Source organism: Nicotiana tomentosiformis, chromosome 2 (assembly GCF_000390325.3).
Source record: "Nicotiana tomentosiformis chromosome 2, ASM39032v3, whole genome shotgun sequence".
NCBI classification, from domain to species: domain Eukaryota; kingdom Viridiplantae; phylum Streptophyta; class Magnoliopsida; order Solanales; family Solanaceae; genus Nicotiana; species Nicotiana tomentosiformis.
This window is the reverse complement of record NC_090813.1, coordinates 55,507,002-55,527,310: the sequence shown is the minus strand read 5'-3', so window position 1 is coordinate 55,527,310 and position 20,309 is coordinate 55,507,002. Positions and strand designations below refer to the sequence as shown.

The 20,309-nt window shown below is 38.2% G+C and overlaps 1 protein-coding gene across 1 annotated transcript; it reads right to left on the bottom strand.

Moving 5' to 3' along the window:
* Nucleotides 1–3,672: 3,672 nt before the first annotated feature.
* Nucleotides 3,673–7,237, bottom strand: LOC104103428 (probable zinc transporter 10). The gene is made up of 3 exons (XM_070195359.1): nt 6,593–7,237; nt 4,351–4,500; nt 3,673–4,246 (listed from the first exon to the last, which is right to left on the bottom strand). The coding sequence occupies exons 1-3, from the start codon at nt 7,190–7,192 to the stop codon at nt 3,941–3,943; spliced, it is 1,056 nt and encodes a 351-aa protein (XP_070051460.1). The 5' UTR covers nt 7,193–7,237; the 3' UTR covers nt 3,673–3,940.
* Nucleotides 7,238–20,309: the final 13,072 nt, after the last annotated feature.

Below are 20,309 nucleotides of genomic sequence, written 5' to 3'. Positions count from 1 at the left end.
TTCACCGGTAAAATGATCTCTCTTTTAGTCGTTTCAGTGGCCATGTTGAAACCGTTCAAGACCCGAGCTGCGGGCACGATTTGGTCTTGTAGGGCGAGCTGATCCACGACCCTCGATCGGATGATATTTGCCGAGCTACTTGGATCCACTAAAACACACTTAACTTGAACTTTATTCATAAAGATAGAAATTACCAGAGTGTCGTTGTGGGGTTGAGAAATTCCTTCTGCTTTCTCATCGTTGAATGATACGGTGCCTTCTGGCACATAATCTCGGGTCCGGTTTTCCCTAGTAATTGATACCTTAGTGCGTTTGAACACAGGCCCTTGTGGAATATCGACCCTGCCGACAATCATATGGATCATATGTTGTGGCTCTTCCTGTTCATTTTTCCTGTTGGAGTCCCTTTCTCTGAAATGATTCTTGGCTCGATACTTAAGAACTCTCGATGGTGACCCTCGTTGAATAGACGGGCTACCTTCTCTCTTAGTTGCCTGCAATCCTCATTTTTGTGGCCATGTGTGCCGTGATACTTACACATCATATTGGGGTTTCTTTGGGAAGGATCGGTCTGTATGGGCCTGGGCCATCTAGTATCTTTGATTCGTCCAATTGCCGATATAATACATGATGCGTCGATATTAAAGTTATACTCCAACAATCGAGGTGCCTTTGTGGGATCAGCGTGCTTATCAAAACCACTTTTGCTCATAAGTCCCCGAGAACTCTGTCCTCGATCACTTTTTCAGTCATTTCGGGTGGAATTGCGTCCAGGACTGTCGTTCCTGCGATCTGTGATATATGGTTGATATCGGTCTTTGTTCGACCGAGATTCCCGATCGATATCTCTCTGATTTCTAGCGGCAGACCTGTTCGGATATACGGAACCAGAAGTAGTTCCTAATTGGTCATCTTCGACTCTGATCTTCGACTGGTACCGATTATGTACATCGGCACAAGTTACCGCTGGATATTCAATCAAGTTCTGCTTCAGTTGACGTGATGCTATCGAACTTCGTTCATTCAACCCCTGAGTGAAGGCTTGAACAGCCCAATCATCCGTGACCAGTGGCAACTCCATGCGTTCCATTTGAAATCGGGACACAAACTCCCTAAGCATTTCATTATCCTTCTATTTTACTTTGAAAAGGTCTGATATCCTCGTCGCAACCTTTATGGCCCCGACATGTGCCTTTATGAAAGAATCCGCTAACATGGCAAATGAGTCAATGACATTTGGCGGTAGATTATGGTACCAAATCATTGCCCCCTTCGATAGAGTCTCTCTGAACTACTTCAATAGAAGAGATTCGATCTCGTCATCTTCCAAATCGTTACCTTTGATAGCGCATGTGTAGGAGGTGACATGCTCATTGGGATCGGTGGTCCCATTGTACTTAGGTATATCCGTTATACGAAACTTTTTGGGAATGGGCTTCGGAGCCGCACTTGGAGGAAATGGCTTCTACACAAATTTCTTTGAATCCATCCCTTTCAAAATTGGCGGTGCCCCCGCTATGCGATCAACTCGAGAGTTGTACGTTTCTACTTTCTTATCATTTGCCTCAATTTTCTTCTATCCTGACTCAATTCATTTGGTGAGCTCCTCGAGCATCTTCATTATCGCGAGGTCAGTCCCCTATTCACTGGCATTCGGCCTTTCTGGTACTAGCTCAGTTCGGTGGGCGGCTTCCGATTCGGCCCCACTCGGAGTTCGATGTTGATTTTGTAGTTGTGCAATAGCAGTTTGTTGGGCCTGTAGCATTTCGAATATCACTTGGAGACTGACTCCTCTATCTCCTCCACCCTGTGTAAGTTGACCACCGGGTCGGCCTTCTCTACGTACACTCCCTTTGGGGTCCGCGCCTAGATTCGCATTCAAAGCAATATGTGAACTGACGTCGACTGGGTTGAAAACCGGTGCTCCCCCGAGATCAGCTTATGGCGCCTCGACCCCTGGAGCAATTACATTGTCGTTTTCCCCTTGAAATCCGAGGCCATTGTCACCATGTGTGAGTACGGTTTATGAGTTTGACATGTTTTTATCCTGAAAGCAAAAATACTTGACAAGAATAAGCGTAAAGTAGTGTGTGTTATTGGAATCGGTATTGAATAATCACTATTATCCTTAGCCCCACGGTGGGCGCCAAACTGTTTACCCTAAAATTTGGATAACAATTAAACTTATATTATGGTTTTAAGGATATGCGATTTCACCCAATACCAATTGATAAATGAGAAAGTAAATGACTAAATTAAACTATAAAATAAATCAAACTAGTATGCAAGCTGAGCCTCGACCTCGAAATGATGTATTCTCGAGGTGATAGTAGTACAAGAACGAGTAAGATAAAATAACTCTGATGAACAATAAGCAGAACAATAAGCAAGAGAGAAATGATTGTATAGCTTTTTCTTAATGAACAATGATGATTACAAATGACTGAAAATCCTCTTTATATAGTAGAAGAATTCTAATTATGGTATACTTCTAATTACAGAAGGAAATCGTATAAACAGCTGATTAACCGCTACCGATTTGATCCGTTCCGAGATTCACGCCACGATCCTTGACCAATCACGGATATCTCGCTCTTTCCGTTACAAAGCTATCCTGATATTACACGAAGTCTGTCTCTTCTGGCTTCGATTGATAACGACCTCGATCTAGAAGAAGGCTTCGATTTCGGACTCAATGTCTAGCTCTTCCATCAAATAGTACCCGATTTCTACCGTATACACTATTCGAAATGCTATACCAAATGGGGTTGTTACTGTGAAGAAGAATGCCATTATTGTTTTCTATATGACCTTGTACTCAGCCTGAATTAAAAGAAAGTACGAATTAGTGAATGTAAACAATGAATTAATGAAATTGAACTGAGGATTATTTTAATTCTATGTTATCGTGAAATATAAACCTTGACTAATAGTAGTAGATCTCAATCATTTATCCAAAATAATAAACCTAATTAAACTCCATTAAAAACTCTATTGACATTTATTTAAAAGTTTCGAAGCGTTAGAATTCGAAAATCGGATTTTGCGACATTGTTATTTGTTTGGATTGGTGTTATTGCGAATGATTGTAATATACTTTGGAGTTTATATCTCAATTTTGAGAGAGTTCGGTGAAACCTCGAGTTGGTTTTGATTAGTCAGATTGAAACTCGAAGAGAAAAACATAGATAAATTGTAAGCAAATTTTATGTCAGGTATACAAATGACATACAAAATATATACAAATAACATAATTGTGCAAGTTACATGCAAGATGTATGTATTTGAACGGATTTTTTACAATAAAAAATTATATACAAATTGTATATTTGTTGTATGTTTGACTGAATTTGTTTAAAAAGTCTAGATAATTTTTATGGCATTCTTGTGTTGAGCTAGCATCCGAGGTCTTTCCGTGGGAACGAATGAATTATGTTCACTTTTCTGTTATCCAACGGCCACATATCTTGAGTTACTCCATATAATCTTTGTTAGTTCTTGAGTTTTGAATTTACGGATTTCAGTTGCTAAGTTCATTTGCGTTGTGTAGCTTGGAGAAGGTTATGAGTTAAGTTGGTTTGCATGGTTGGGGACTAAGCCAACTAAGTGATGGTCATCCCTACTTGGGTCATGACAAAAGGACAAAAGAATAGTAGTCAGTAGAGACAAAAAAAAAATTCTAGTGATTTCTAAAGAGTATAGTTGCAAAGATTCACTCACTAGAAAGACTTATATAAGATATGTCGATTTGGTCATTGGCAAACATTTAAGGAAAAAAGAGGAGACATATTTTACACAATATGTTAAAACTCACAATGAGTCACGAAAATGAAAAGGATACCAAATTACAATTTTAAAATTGGAGGAAAGGAGGGACAGAAAAAAAAGGGGGAGGATTCACACAAAAACTTATTTCCTAAAACAATCAAGGAAACAAATCTTAGGCCCATTTGGCCATAAGAGACATGCCACCGGCACCAAGAAGAACAGCCATGTAAGACTTGATCTGTAGCTTAATGCTGCCTTGTAACTTGTCACCCATAAAATCTGCAGCAAGAAGATCTACTAAAGCCATGTAAATAAGAAGGCCAGCAGATGACGCATTGAGCAATCCAACGGTTATTAATGCCCGAGGACTGTTCTCCTCGTAAGTGCTTGAAAGTGCTATCCCAAGTGCTATACCAAATGGGGTTGTTACTGCGAAGAAGAATGCCATTATTGCTTTCTTCAAGAACTTGTACTCAGCCTGAATTAAAACAAGTGTATATGAATTAGTAAATGTAAACAATGAATTATATTGAAAGTGAACTGAGAATTATTTTTATTATATGTCGTAAAATAAAAACTTGCCTGGAGAATACAACCACCAAGTCCCATTCCTTCAAACATTTGATGAAAGCAAAGAGCAGCGACAAGTCCTTTAATTGTGCAAGTATTATTTGAAGCACCTAGAGAAATCCCTATCACAATCGAATGAACAATGATTCCCAGCTCTAACACCTGCCAAAAAACGTTTCCGTAATTTTAAATTATTTTGCGGAACTCAACATAACGATAAGAAAATGTTGACATAAAATGTTTCAAGAATAAGGCATTAATTCTCAATTATTTATCTGTAACAAAATAATTAACATACTATTGTTATCCTTGAACACAAATCATTTCACACATCTCAAGCTAGTGGAGCCATTTCAATTCCCAAGAGTCAAATAACCAACTAGCTATTTTCTTTGTGTGTGGATATTTTATGAATATCGATCGAATGAGAGTATTATTTTCATAAAACGTTCTTATATTATACGAAATTGAGCACATTTGCCATTCGTTAATACTTTAGCTCAATATGTTCTTACCGTCACATAGTTGGTCCATATATGCCCTTAAAGTTACACAGTTGGCCAATATATGCTCTTTTCGAAACGGAATCCACCCAAACTAATTAGCTCTTTCGTTAATTGTATTAAAGTGTATTACAAACACTATTTCCTTTTTATTAGTACTTTTTTCTTTACCTTTCTCTTTTCTTTCTTCTTTTTTCTTTTCTTTTTTTTTTCTTTTTCTTTCTCCCTTATCCGATTTCCTCCATTACTGATGTCTTCTCCATTTTCGTCACCAATTTCACTTGATAAAACTCATGAATTTTAATTACTAAGAAAATTCTCCCATAAGAATATTTTTATAGATCATATGTTTGTCAATTTTTTAATTTTTACTGAACATATATTTAGTTCTAAAAAATTTGACAAAGTAAGATTGAAATAATATTTATGTAAAAAAAAATTCTAAAAATCTAACAAAACCGAACAATCCAAACCGATATAATTGGTTTGGTTTGGTTTTGACAAAAATCGAACCAACTCGTTCCATGTACACCCCTAATTTACATAGTTAATAAAAAAAATAGAAAATATCTAGCTGAAAAAATATGAAAAACTCAAATTTATAACACTACAACTTGAACTCTAGGCTTTTAATCATTAAATTATCTTTCTGGAAAGAATTTAAATATTTTGGTCTTTTGAGTATTGAAATATTTTTATTATTTTAAAGTTTAAACCATAATTTTTGGAATAATTTAATTTCGTTTATTTAGAGGGCCAGTGAAATTGGAACTTGATTACCTTATGGGAGAATTTTCTTAGTAATTGGAATTCATGAGTTTTGTCAAGTGAAATTGGTGACAAAAATGGAGAAGACATTAGTAATGGAGGAAATCGGATAAAGGAGAAAGAAAAAGGAAAAAAAAGAAGAAAAGAAAAAAGAAGAAAGAAAAGAAAAAGGTAAAGAAAAAAATACTAATAAAAAGGAAATAGTTTTTGTAATACACTTTAATATAATTAACGAAAGAGCTAATTAGTTTGAGTGAATTCCGTTTCGAAAAGGGCATATATGGGCCAACTGTGTAACTCTAAGGGCATATATGGACCAACTATGTGACGGTAAGGACATATTTGAGCTAAAATATTAACGAATGCCAAATGTGCTCAATTTATTATAGTACAAGGACATATTTGGACATTTGCCCTTTTCATAACTTAATATGGAAAATATTAAAAGGACCATCGTACATTGAGTCAATACACATGGCTTAGATAACAATACCGTGTTCGTTTTTCTCCCATCCTTCACTGTCTAGTTCGATGATATCAATCTGTTTTATTATTCTAATTAAAATAACATAACAATCTAACGTCAACAACGTAGCAACACAGTGAACAATAATTAAGTTGGTCTCTATCAAAACATAATAACATAATCAAAGAGCTTACAAACTAATCCAATCTTTTCTAACTCCCTTTAGTATATTTACACTTTGATAAGTTAGTTAATTATCTCCAAACTATTGTGACGACATGCTTCAAAATTTCTACCATGTGGAATTAAAAATGACATAAAGCAAATTAATTATCAGTACTCCTTCCGTCCATTTTTTTTAAATTTGTGATCTTACCATGATATTTTTGTAGCTATAAAATTAAATTAAAAGATAAAATAAAAAATTTAAAGTTAAATTATTTTTTGGACAAACTAAAAAGTAAAATATATCACATAATAAAATGGGACGGAAGGAGTAACAGAATAGGAAACTAACCATGGCAATCACTCTGTATCGAAGTAGTTTCGTGCCATCAACTCCATCTTTAGTCGAAAAGGATCCATGGTGATGATGGGAATGAACATGGTTTCCAGCTCCCATTTCCTGATCACCACCTTGAGCTTGACTTTCTGGAATTACACCAGCTTTGTTTTTCTTGCTGTACAAACTAGTAGCCATGGAGTCAATAGCCAAAGTAAAAATAGCAGACAACATTGCAACAAATCCAGTGAAGGGGAACTTATGCCAAGGGTTCTCTTTCAAGCAACTTGACGACAACATGTCGAATGAATCGGGAAGCACGTGCATGAAACCGGTGGCTAGAATAATTCCGGCAGCAAATGCCTTGACGATCACGAAAAGGCTACGTTCTGGGCTTAGGGCTGGGATTGAACGTGTGACCAGTGGAAGACATACTCCAATCATACTTGTGATTAAGATGGAGACTATGGCTATGATTTTTAAGCCTAAAGCTTTTGATTTGTTGACACATGAGTTGTCTTCTTCTGCCCCACAATCTTCTACTACTGATAAAGCTTGAGGTGTGAAAATTGAGATGAGAATTAAGATTATGGCTATGTGCTTATAACTAACCATTGTTTGAGTGATAATGTGTTTTTCTTTTGTTTGGTGTTATGAGTTATGTTTTCTGGGGGCAACTATATATATATATACGTAGAATTTTATGATATGGTATGCAAGTTGGGACTAAAATATAGTAGTAGTATATATTCTTTTAGCCCAATATCTAAATATTTTTTGTTAAACAACTATAGAGTGATCAACTAATTGGTGGTTATTTTCCATTAAAGAGAATTATAAAATAACATTGAAGCCAAATGGCAGTGCAGCCAAAGCATGTGGCGGCATGAATGATTCATGCCAATGCCATAGCTGGTGGAATCAGCTAAAAAGGACATTTACAATAGAAAAATAGAAAGTAAACTCTATAAACTTAAATATATACGTACGTACAAGTGGGTACTTGCGCGTATATACCAATAAGGGCATGTGTATGTATGTGGTTTTGACAAGTGAATTGAATTATTTAGCTTTCCTGCATTACACAGGCACGTGCTTGGAACGAGTTTGAAAGTTGATTTCTCGTAATTTCTTTTCCTGCGTAGGATTAAAATTATACCACACCCTTCATGTTAAAAAGAAAAGGCGAATGAAGCAATGAATTCTATTTATGAGGGATGTAGTAGTTTCTTAGGTGGTAGTTGTAGTAGTAATTAATTTTCTTTTTCACCGCCATTTCATATATACTTTCTATTCTAATAACTCAATATTCAGTAATAATTTATATTCAATTGTTTCAAACATTTTAGCAGATTATAATACACTGCAAGAGTAGTGTTAGAAGGGAAATCACAACCTCTTGAATACAACTTCAACATTTCTTGATTGAGCTAGGACTCATAGTTGGACCTGGAGTGAAATTAATTTTGTTTAGCACAAAATCAAGTGCATATGAATTTTTACACTTCTGAGATATCAGGTTTAATTTAGTATAGTTCAAAGTTTTTCTTTAACAAATCGGAATTCTTGTATTATCCCGCCACCATAGGTTATTAAATCCTGTGGCTACAATACTGTGATCGGGCTAGATTTTCTAGATTGCTAGTCAATGAGCTAAAAGCAGTTATAAAACTCCACATGATAATCCAATATTTATTCATCTCACCATTATCCGTTCATTATTAGCACCAAATAGCCCAGTCTGTTTTCTAACTTAACAAAGGAAACACTTCTTAAGACATTTTTGTTCCTTTCCTTTCTCTTCATATTCCTATTCCTAGATCCCATATTAAATCCTCCCTTAATCCATATTGTCTTTTGCACATCCTTTAAAAAAAGACAGTTTAACCGATTTGCTTATAAATATTTTTTGTGTAAACTATCATTTACCTCTTCTTAAATGTCTCACTTTATTAACACTACATGAACTACTGATAAGTAATTTCATATTTTTTCTAAAATATTATATATTTTGAAACAAATTTAATTTGTTAAAACACTACTACAACTTTTAGGACAGGATGGAGCAATCTTGAAAACAATTCTCCAAGTCAACTGCCAAAACTGGGGATAATTAATATTGATTAAAAAAACAAGGAGAGATTCTCGGAATGCAAATGGTACTGTTCATCAGAACAGCTAATTGTTGGTGATTTTTTTAAAAGCAACGACGGCATAGATAAATTTATTTATTAATAAAAAAGATTTGGTATAAAAGAAAAACTAAAGAACGTTTGGTAATATTTATACCTCATGACAGTAGAGTGGAATAATTCTCTCTATTAAAAAAAGAATGGAATAATGAGAAGTCATCTTTGAGATTTAAATCTTTAACTTTTAAATTAGACACATATAGTTATATTGTTTAGGAACCATTTAGCTTGCTGTTAGTAAAATGAAAAAAAAACTATCACCAAAAATTAAAGAACAGTTGATTTTGGTGTAAAATTTGTCTAATTCAAACAGCTAGATGGTGCTTTAATTTTTTGTCATTTAATAAAATTAAGGTGGGGTTTGCAGATAATTCATCTACATCTTTTCTTTTCTCATATTTACTTATTTATATCTTTTTTCTTTATACTTTGGCCCTTTCTTTTAGTGTGGTTGGCATTTGCTTCAAATAGTTGGCTCCTTCTCTCATTTGACTTCCGACAAATAAACTCAGAATTCAAACATTCGTCTAACGTATAAATTTCATGATTTTTTACCAAGAAAATGACAAAATTGACAAACTACATAAAGGTTTTTGTTTACCCGTAAAACGGTACAGTTGAATTTATACATGATTTTTAGACAAGTGAACTAATTTGATCCTAAAATAATGCAATAATTGAAGAAATGTACAATACTTAGCCTTGAAATATAGACGAAACAACAGAGATGACGGTTCCGGGAACAAGGTTTCTGCGCACAGCAATGATGAGATCATATAGTAAGCTTCGTATAGAATATAGTATAAGTTTTGCCTGAAAATTCGTATTCTTTACAATAATAACTGAGATCACTATTTATAGTTATGTTTAGGGAAGGGGGTCCTAGGATCGTTCCCTCCTTTAATGTCAATTATGAGAGTCATTGATGAAGATGTAACGGTGAATATAAATGTCGAATTCTCTATAACGGATCGTCGCTCTTAATGCTGCAGAATATTCCCTATTAAATGCTACCGGGCACAGAGCATTTAACACACCTTTATGAACATTATCCTTTCTGGTGAGCGGAATGACTGCGTTCGGTCTTCGTCCATCCCTGTCTTGGGTTCCACGTGTCCTCCCTTTAGACGATCACGTGTCATATCATATTTTACCCTATACAGATAGTCCCCCTGCTATCCGGTGACATAACTTTGTGTTACCGAAAAGTTGATAGAAATACCCTTTTTGCGGGAATTACTATAACTCCCTCTGAATATCCCTGACAGTTGATTAGACGCACGTCTCTCCGCATAAAATGTCCCGAACACGCGTCATCCTATGATTCAGCACAACTTTTACCGATTATCGAGGTAATCATGTCCATGAATTTAGTCGCCAAAATTTTACTTATACGCAACATTCTTTTCCTTTGCGTTTCACAATTTGTCGAGCTTCTGATTTGCATCTTTGTTTTTCATCCTTTCTCTAATTCTCTTCAAACACAAAACCTTTTTCTTCTTCTTTTTCAATGGCTTCTTCCACCAAGCGTGCTGGTCCTTCAAACCAAGCTTGTTGGTCCTTCATCCACTCTTCCATCAAAAGTTGCTATAGCACCTCCATCGGCCGCATCTGACCATAAAGAATGTTTCTGTTCCACAGTCCCCAGTTCATAGGAATCTGGGAAAAATTTATGATGCCCCTTCTAAAGATACACAAAGGGGAAGGAATGTTACTCTTTCGGTCTCTATCGGATACAACTTGCTATCCCGACCGGTGGAGCTTGCTAATTATCTGAAGCCTTTGGCTTCAGAAAAAGACTGGGAAAAGATTCAGGCACTCTCGGGAGAGTGAACAATGCCATGCACAACGCCGCAGCAGTACGTCCTTCTCTTCCTTCATTACTTCTTCTATTTTTGTATGAATGTATTCTAAGTTTTACTTCTTCTTGTCTTGTAGGCCAACTTTCTTGCTTCTGAGAACCTTCAAAGGTTGATTCGTGAAAAGGAAGAACTTACTTCTGAACGGAATCAAATTTTGGTGGAACGAGATCAAACTGTTCTCTGCCTCTCGTAACTGGAAACTAAAGTTACTGAGGCCGTTGTTTTGAAGGCTCGTTTGCAGCAAAGAGACCAAGAAGTGGCAACCTTTATCCAAGAAATTGGCCCTTTGAGGGTTAGATTTGATGAAGCTAAGGCCAAATAGGCTGAAGTCCAGGACGTCGTTCTTGCTGCAACCGAGTGTGAGGCTGCTACTGCCAAAAAAGTGACTAACTTAGAAGCAGCCCTGAATTCCAAACTCGAAGAGCTTGCTGCTGTGGGGGCGAAACATGCCCAGCTAGAAGAGAAGTACAAGAAAACTATCGATCATAATAGGCTCTTTAGTTCAACTGTCTACGACCTTGAAGTCAGCCTCAAATCTGCTAGGTCCGCCCTGGAAAGCCTTTCTGTCGAGGTTACCTGACTCAAAGAAGAACTTAAGCACCGACCGGCTTCCCTCGTTGTTGAAAAAACTTACGCCATGTATAGCATGAGGAGAAAACCTTAAAGGAGGCCAAAGTTGGTATCATCGACTTTGATGCCGAAATTGCTAAGCCCCGAGAGCTTGAGTTAGCTGCTAAAAATGGACTCTCGGTGCAGTCTGATACTCCTGGTTCTTCTGGTTCCGGTTCATAGTTTTCGAAAATCGAAGAGAATCGGAAGGTGACGACGCTGAAGACAAAACTAGGGAAAACGTCTAGCCATTGGTGGATCCACCTATTTCTCCCAAGAATACGGACACTTCTTTTCCTCCTGGTTCCGGAGGCGCTGCAGTTTAGCTTTTCTTTTCTTTTTCCCATTTTGAACTTTTACCGTTTTGACACATTTTTGTAAATAAAGACATACTTTTGCTCAAGTATCGTTTTGTATTACTTTCGTTTGAATATCCATGCAAGTTTTTAATCTTTGCATTTGCTCAAGAATTCTGCGCATATTTTCGTGTTCGCGCTTTACTATGTGTAGTCTCGAATGTATTTCCCTCGAAGCACTTTGGTTCCGAGCATTATCCCTTTTACGTGAGGGTTTTTATAAGTATTTGCGCGAGTTTACTTTTTGCGTCCTTTTCATATATGGCTTCGGGTGTATTTTCCCCGAAGGCACTTTTGATTTCGGGCATAAATTCTTCCGGAACCAACCCTTTAACGTGAGGGTTTTTATAAGAGAGGGCCCTCTTATATTTACGGTGCTCTTAAAGAGGACGTCTCTTATTCATTATGGCACTAACATTTGAAGTACTTGTTTAACTTTCAAATGACAAAGTTTATTCATTGTTCAGACAAGAAACAAGATAAAAACAAAAGGATTTCATTTTATTCCTTCTATTTTCAAAAAATACATAAGCATTTGCTATGCAGAAAAGAAATTGCCATTACTTATGGCTATCTTGTACAACTTGTTTCTACGGGGTTGGCTGTGCAATCCTCGGTCCCGATGATGCGTTTAGTTTCCGGATTTTCGATCCCCGGTTGACATGGCAGTCGTTGTTGTCGTATCCTCATATCATTCCCCCTCAGTGTTCGAATGCGAAGAGTGCAAATTGGAATACTGGAAGTCTTGTATCTTCAAAGATCCCACTAATGAATTGCTAGATAATCCTCAACTTGGTAACACAATTTTACTTCCCCTCAGGAATTTATGCTATCGAGCGAAGGAATATATAACAATCCTCTAGTGGTTTGTGCTCGTGAACGGTTCGGTAACATTTGTTCGGTAGCAAACTTAATTTCCCAGTGGGAATTTTCTATCGAACTAAAGATTATCTAATTGTCCCCTAGTGTAAGCTTGCTTGTTTGCCTTGCTATTAAAGATCTTATTGTTACTGTCTTCATAGTATGCTTTTTGTTATTGCCTCGTTAAAAACCTTGCCAGAAAAACCCAATTGGGAAAAAAACTAAACGAAGGAAAAAAGAGTGAAACACATACTTTCCGCTTGATTAATGCTCATCATCAATAATATCTTTTGAGGTGTGCCACGTTCCAGTTGCTAGGCAACTTGTCTCCATTCTAGTTCTCCAACTCGTATGAACCTTTCCTAGTGATACCTGAAATCTGGTAGGGACCTTCCCATGTTGCACCTAGCTTCCCCGCATTGAGCTCCCGTGTATTTTGGGTTACTTTTCTAAGAACCAAGTCTCCTACTTTGAAATAACGGAATATGGCTCTTCGATTATAATATCGCTCAATCCTCTGCTTTTGAGATACCATTCTTACATGCGCCAAGTCCCTGCGTTCTTCGAGCAGTTCCAAGTTTATTAACATCGCTTCGTTGTTCGATTCTTCATCTGCCGGAAAATATCTCAAAGTGGGTTCACCTACTTCCATCGGGATTAGGGCTTCAGCACCGTACACAAGGGAAAATTAGTTTCTCCTGTACTTGATTTGGTTGTTGTTCGATATGCTCATAGAACTCCGGGCAATTCTTCGGGCCATTTGATCTTTGCTTCTTCCATCCTGAGGTTTTGAATAATCACTTTGTTTGTTGACTCTACTTGACCGTTTGCGCTTGGATGATAAGGAGAAGATGTGATCCTCTTTATCTTCAAATCTTCCAGGAATTTTGTAACTTTTGCACCGATAAATTGTGGCCCATTGTCGCATGCTATCTCTTTTGGTATTCCTAACCTACAAATTATATTTTTCCATAGGAAATCGACCACTTCGCATTCTCCGATCTTCTGATAAGGACCTGCCTCTACCCATTTAGAAAAATAGTCAGTCAAAATTAAAAGAAACCTTACCTTTTCAGGAGCTGGTGGTAGCGGTCCGACGATATCCATCCCCCATTTCATGAACGGCCATGGGGACAAAACCAAATGTAAGGGTTCTACTGCTTGATGTACTAGTGGTGCGTAGCATTAGCACTTATCACATTTTCGTACGAAGTCTTTGGTGTCTTGTTCCATGCTAGGCCAGTAATATCCTACCCGTACTAACTTCAGCATCAAAGAATTTGTGCCCGAGTGATTGCCGCATATACCTTCGTGGACTTCTCTCATGACATAATTAGCTTCTGACGCTCCTAAGCATAGGGCCAGTGGGCCTTGGACAGATTTTCTATACAATTGGCCTCTCTTGAAGCTATAACATGCAGCTTTGGCGCATAACGCTCGTGATGCTTTGGGGTCTTCGAGCAACTTCCCGTGCTCGGGATAGTTGATTATTTCATTTCTCCAGTCCCAGACCAGACTAGTCGAATTTACCTCATAGTAACCGTTCGTATCCAGGACTGAGCTCATCAGTTGTACTACCATCCCGGATTCTGATCCATTTATTTCCGTCGATGATCCTAAGTTTGCTAATGCATTCGCTTCTCCGTTATCCTCCCTCGGGATGTGAGTAATTGACCACTCCCAGAATCGTGCCAAAAAAGCCTAGACCTTTACCACGTATTGTTTCATATGTTCTTCTTTGGTATCAAAGATCTTGTAGACCTGATATACCACCTGTTATGAGTCATATTTAATTTTCGATAACTTTGGAATCAAGTCCCCGAGCCAATTCGAGCCCTGTAATCAAAGCTTCATACTCTGCTTCATTGTTAGTTAAAGGGATCGTTCTGATGGCTTGCCTTAGGGTTTCCCCCGAAGGCGTGATTAAGACTATTCCGAGCCCAGACGCATTTACATTTGAAGCTCCATCCGTAAATAAGGTCCAAACCCCTGATGTCGATTCTAACACTATTACTACCTCCTTGGTTGCTAGAGGCAGTAGTCCCGGACTGAAATCGGCCACGAAGTCAGCCAAGACTTGTGACTTAATTGCAGTCCTTGGTTTATATTCTATGTTGAACTCACTCATTTCGACGACCCATTTTGCTAATCTGCCAGAGAGCTCGGGTTTATGGGGGATGTTCCGCAAAGGGAAAGTAGTCACCATAGCTATCGAGCCTCAGCTTCCGAGCGGCGACTACGAGAACTAAGGCCAGTTTTTCAAAATGTGGGTAGCGATTTTATGCTCTCGTTAAAATTTTGCTAACGTAATAAATGAAAAATTGCATACCTTCGTCCTCCTAGACTAAAACCACATTTACCGCAACTTTTGAAACCGCGAGGTAGACTAGCAATGTTTCACCTTCTTTTGGTTTTGAGAGAAATAGAGGGCTCGATAAGTACTTCTTCAGATCCCTCAGAGCCTGCTGGCCCTCCGGTGTCCATTCAAAATTATTCTTCTTATTGAGCAGTGTGAAGAAGCGATGACATTTTTCCGATGACCGAAAAATGAACCTGCTCAAAGCTGCTAATCTTCCTGTGAGCCTTTGGACTTCCTTTACGTTCGACAATTGATCCAGGATATCCTCTATGGCCTTGATTTTGTCAGGGTTTACCTCAATTCCCCTTTGTGAGATCAGAAATCCCAGAAACTTACCAGAACTGACCCCATAGGCGCACTTCTCGGGATCAAGTTTTATATTATGCTTCCTGAGGATGTCGAAAGTTTCTTGCAGATGCTTATCATGGTCACCTGAATTCATAGACTTAACGAGCATATCATCTATATAAACTTCCATAGTTTTTCCTATTTGCTTTTCGAACATCTTATTTATGAGTCGTTGATAAGTGGCTCCGGCGTTTTTCAACCCAAAGGGCATTATATTGCAACAATATGTACCGAAATTCGTTATAAATAAAGTTTTTTCCTGATCTTCCGGTTTTATCTTGATTTGGTTATACCCGGAATAAGCGTCGAGGAAGCTCATCAATTCGTGTCCGGCCGTGGCATCAATCATTTGATCGATATTTGGCAGTGGGAACGAGTCTTTCGGGCATGCCTTATTAAGGTCTTTATAGTATACACACATGCAAAATTTATTGTTCTTCTTAGGAACTACTACTACATTGGCTAGCTAATATGGATATCTTACCTTTCGTACCTAACAGATTTTAAGCAAGCGGGTTACCTCTTCTTTGACGAATTTATTCCTCACCTCGGCAGTATGGCATTTCTTATGCCTTACTGGATGTATGTTGGGATCCAAACTCAGCTTGTGCACGGCTATTTCCGCCCGGATACCTGTCATATCCTCGTGCGACTATGCAAAACAATCAGCATTAAATTTAAGGAATTCAATAAAAACCAAACCTAAGCTCCGGGTGCAGTCCTGTCCACAAATGGAATTTTCTTTCTGGGAATTCCTCGAACAATGCAACTTGCTCCAGTTCCTCCACCGTGAACTTCGTTGCGTCCGTCTCTTCTGGAACTTGGAAATATCGTGGCACCTGATATTGTTCTGATAACTCTGTTTTCGGGCTAACTCCTTCTAGTTCGGGAATAGGTGCCAGTTCCTGTAATTGCTATGCCATGCGTTCCTTCCTTTTGCTACTGGAAACTGAGATTGAATTCATCTCCCTTGCTGCCGGTTAATCACCTCTTATCTGCTTGATGCCTTAGGGCGTTAAACACTTCAACAATTGGTGATATGTTGATGGTACAACTTTCATCTCGTGTAACCATGGCTTTCCTAGGATAATATTGTATCCCATTTCACCATCTACTACTTCGAAGAGAGTTGTTTTCATTACTCCTTCAGCATTTGTGAGCAACAAAATCTCTCCCCGGGTCGTCACACTTGCAAGGTTGAATCCAGCAATGAGCTTTGTTGCCGGAATAATGCTTCCGATGAGTTTAGTTTGCTCCAATACTCTCCATTATATGATATTAGCTAAATTTCTTAGATCCACTAGAATACGTTTAATCTTAAAATCTAACACATTTAAGGAAATTACCAGTGTGTCGTTGTGTGGAAACATCAATCCGTATGTGTCCTCCTCCGTGAAAGTGATATCGTCTTTTCGGAGTCTTTTACTATGATTTATTGATACTTTTGTCTTCTTCGCTACCGAAAAAGTGACCCCGTTAATCTTATTCCCCCCGAAGATCATATTGATCGTTTGGCGCGGGGGGTTCTTCTCCTGCTTTCAGAAGTTCCACGTTATCTCTGTTACAACCATAATTGTTATTAGCTCGGTCACTCAAGAATTCTCTAAGGTGACCATTCTTCAATAATGTTGCCACCTCTTCTAGGAGGTGTCGGCAGTCCTCTGTCCGATGACCGTTTGTCCCATGGTACTCGCACCATAAGTTAGGATCTCTCTGGCTGGAGTCAGATCTCATAGGTCTCGAGAATTATGTATCTTTAATGTTTCTCATGGCTAACTCCAACTCCACTATACTGGCATTGAAGTTATATTCTGATAACTTGGGGTAAGAAGGATCCCGAGACCTCGACATCTCCTTATCCTGGAGTGATCTATTATTTCGACCACGATCACTCCCTCTATCAGCGATGAACTTCTTTGTTGCCCGAAAGTTTCTGCCACGTCCTTCGGTTCGCTCGTAGGGCAGAAACCAGCCCCTCGAAGTTCGTCTGTTCGCGTCGTAGTCATCCTTTGATTTTTCCCTGGTCTTCTCCCATCCTTTGGCCGATAATGTGGAACTGACCTGGTCATCTTCAATCCTTATCTTTGACTTGTACCGGTTATGGACATCTGCCCAAGTTGTTGCTTGAAACTCAAGCAGGCTCTCCTTCAGCTTCCGGGAAGCGTCTGAGCTTCTCGGGTTCAATCCTTTGGTGAATGCTTCAGCTGCCCATTCATTCGGGTCAGCCGGGAGCAACATTCTTTCTTTTTGGAATCGGGTAACGAATTCTCATAATAATTTGGATTCTCTCTGTGCGATCCTGAATATGTCGGCCTTCCGGGATTGTACTTTTTTGGCCCCGACATGAGCCTTGATGAAAGAATCCGCGAGCATCTCAAAGGAATCTATGGAATGCTCGGGTAATAATGAATACCACGTTAGGGCTCCCCTCGTGAGAGTTTCTACAAATTTCTTTAGCAGCGCAGATTCAATTTCGTGAGGAGCTAGATCATTTCCTTTTACCGTCGTTGTGTAGGTGTTAATATGCTCCTCTGGGTCTTAAGTCCTGTCATACTTTGGCATTTCAGGCATTTTGAATCACTTCGAGATTAGTTCTGATGCCGCACTAGGCTTGTACGGCAATTGAGTATACTTTTTCGAGTCCGGGCTTTTCAATACTGGTGGCGAGCCTGGGATTTCTTGAACGGGTCGTTTTCGTTGTTCATACCGGATCTGCTCCCCCCCCCCAAGCCCCGTCGGAGCCAACGTCGCCCCTGGGAGTGTTGTTATCAACTCTCTGCATCGTTTGGTTTACGGGAACACCAGGAGGAATTGGATCTCGTCTGTTTGCATTATTTGAAGCCTCCGATATTGCCTACTTCAGTTCCGTCATAACTTGATCCTGCCGCATGAGATGGCCTAGAATGATTGTATGTTGTTCTCGCAGGACCCTCATCGCATCCACGACATGTTCCTCATCAGCATCATCGGGAGTTGTATCCCGAACCTGTCAAAGGTACTGCCTGTCATGCACCGGCGTGGCGTCATTCTCATAATTGCGGGTGTCTCTGATTGAATCCTCGAAATGAGGCTGATCCCCTCGAATTTCAGGGCTGTGCGTGTCGTTTACAGTGTTATCTGCCATTTCTTATGATTTGTTTAAGATAAAATAATCAAATCGCATTAGTAAACAAGGTAAGGATCAATTTAATTGCACGGCTGTCTAGGCCCCATGGTGGGCGCCAAACTGTTTACTCGTAAAACGGTACAGTTGAATTTATACGTGGTTTCTAGACAAGTGAACTAATTTGATCATGAAATAATACAATAATTGAAGAAATATACAATACTTAGCCTTGAAATATAGACGAAACAGTAGAGATGACGGTTCAGGGAACAAGGTTTCCGGGCACAACAATGATAATATCAAAGAGCAAGAAAGTAAGATTGTATTATTAGTTTTGCAGAAAATTCGTGTCCTTTACAGTGATAACTGAGCTCACTATTCATAACTATGTTTAGGGAAGGGGGTCCTAGGATCGTGCCCTCCTTTGATGCCAATTATGAGAGTCATTGATGAAGACGTAACAATGAACATAAATACCGAATTCTATGTAACGGATCGTCGTTCTTAATGCGGCAGAATATTCTCTATTAAATGTTATCGGGCGCAGAGCATTTAACATATCTTTATGAACGTTATCCTTTCCGGTGACAAGCGGAATGGATGCGTTCGGTCTTCGGCCATCCCTGTCTTGGATTCCACGTGTCATCCCTTTAGACGACTACGTACCATATCATATTTCACCCTATACAGTTTTGTCGTATATAGTGTTTAGATTTCTGGAAGTGATAAAAATTAAATAAATTTATGTTTGACTAATGTGTAATTTCATCTTTTAAAATTAGCGTGGGCGTAAATGGTGGGACAGATGTATTATAAAAGTCATTGATGAAAACGTAACAGTGAACATAAATATCGAATTCTATGTAACGGACCGTCGTTCTTAATGTTGCAGAATATTCTCTATTAAATGTTATAGGGCGCAGAGCATTTAGCACACATTTATGAACATTATCCTTTGCGGTGACAAGCGGAATGGTTGCGTTCGGTTTTCGGCCATCCCTGTTTTGGATTCCACATGTCATCCCTTTAGACGACCACGTGTCATATTATAATTCATTTTGTGTATATAGTGTTTAGATTTCTGGAAGTGATAAAAATTAAATAAATTTATGTTTGACTAATGTGTAATTTCATCTTTTAAAATTAGCGTGGGCGTAAATGGTGGGAAGGATGTATTAGCTAACACCGGTGGTGAAATGATTCCAAATTAAATAAAAGTTCCAATTCCTAAAACAATAAAGTAGTGGAAGCTGGTAACCAGTCACTCTCATGTGGGAGTTATTAATTGAAAATTTTCAAAAATATTCTGTGATTGAACTGAAATTGTCAACTAAAAGCCATTTTGTCCATTTCCCACAAGTCAGACCCAAGTATATCCAAAGTTGTACGAAATTTCAATGTAGGGGCACGGAAAATGTTCATTAGAAAGATATTCGTTTTTCACTTTTTAACAATATCCTATCTTATTAGCCTCTCCGTACATCCATAAGATAAATTAGTTTTTAGATTGACCAAAAAAAATAATAAGATTAATTAGTTTGATTTAGTCTTCAACGGCTCCATAGGTCCCACTAATGATGCATCAAGATTCAAGCAATCACATCTGGAGAGCTTCGACTATAATATATATATATATATATATATATATATATATATATATATATAAAATTCAAAGTGTTATGCAGATGGTGTTGTGAAAGACAAAATTAAAAGAGTAACATGATCTGTCATATTCATTCCATATTTTGGCCTAAGCACGAAAAATAAAAATAAAAAGTTAAGAGCTGCACCATAATTGACTGTGCATATGATCATACGTAGTCACGGACCACATATAGATAAAGAAATGGACAAACTTAATATCTATACTTGAATTTCATATTTTTGCCGTCATTTTTTTCCCTCGAGAAAACAGTTGCTAAGAGCCCGTTTGGACATAAGGAATTTTTTTTAAAAAAAAAAATTCATTTTTTTTTTGAAATCAGCGTTCGTTCATAAAATTTTTAATTTTCACTTGAAAATGCATTTTGAAAATTTTT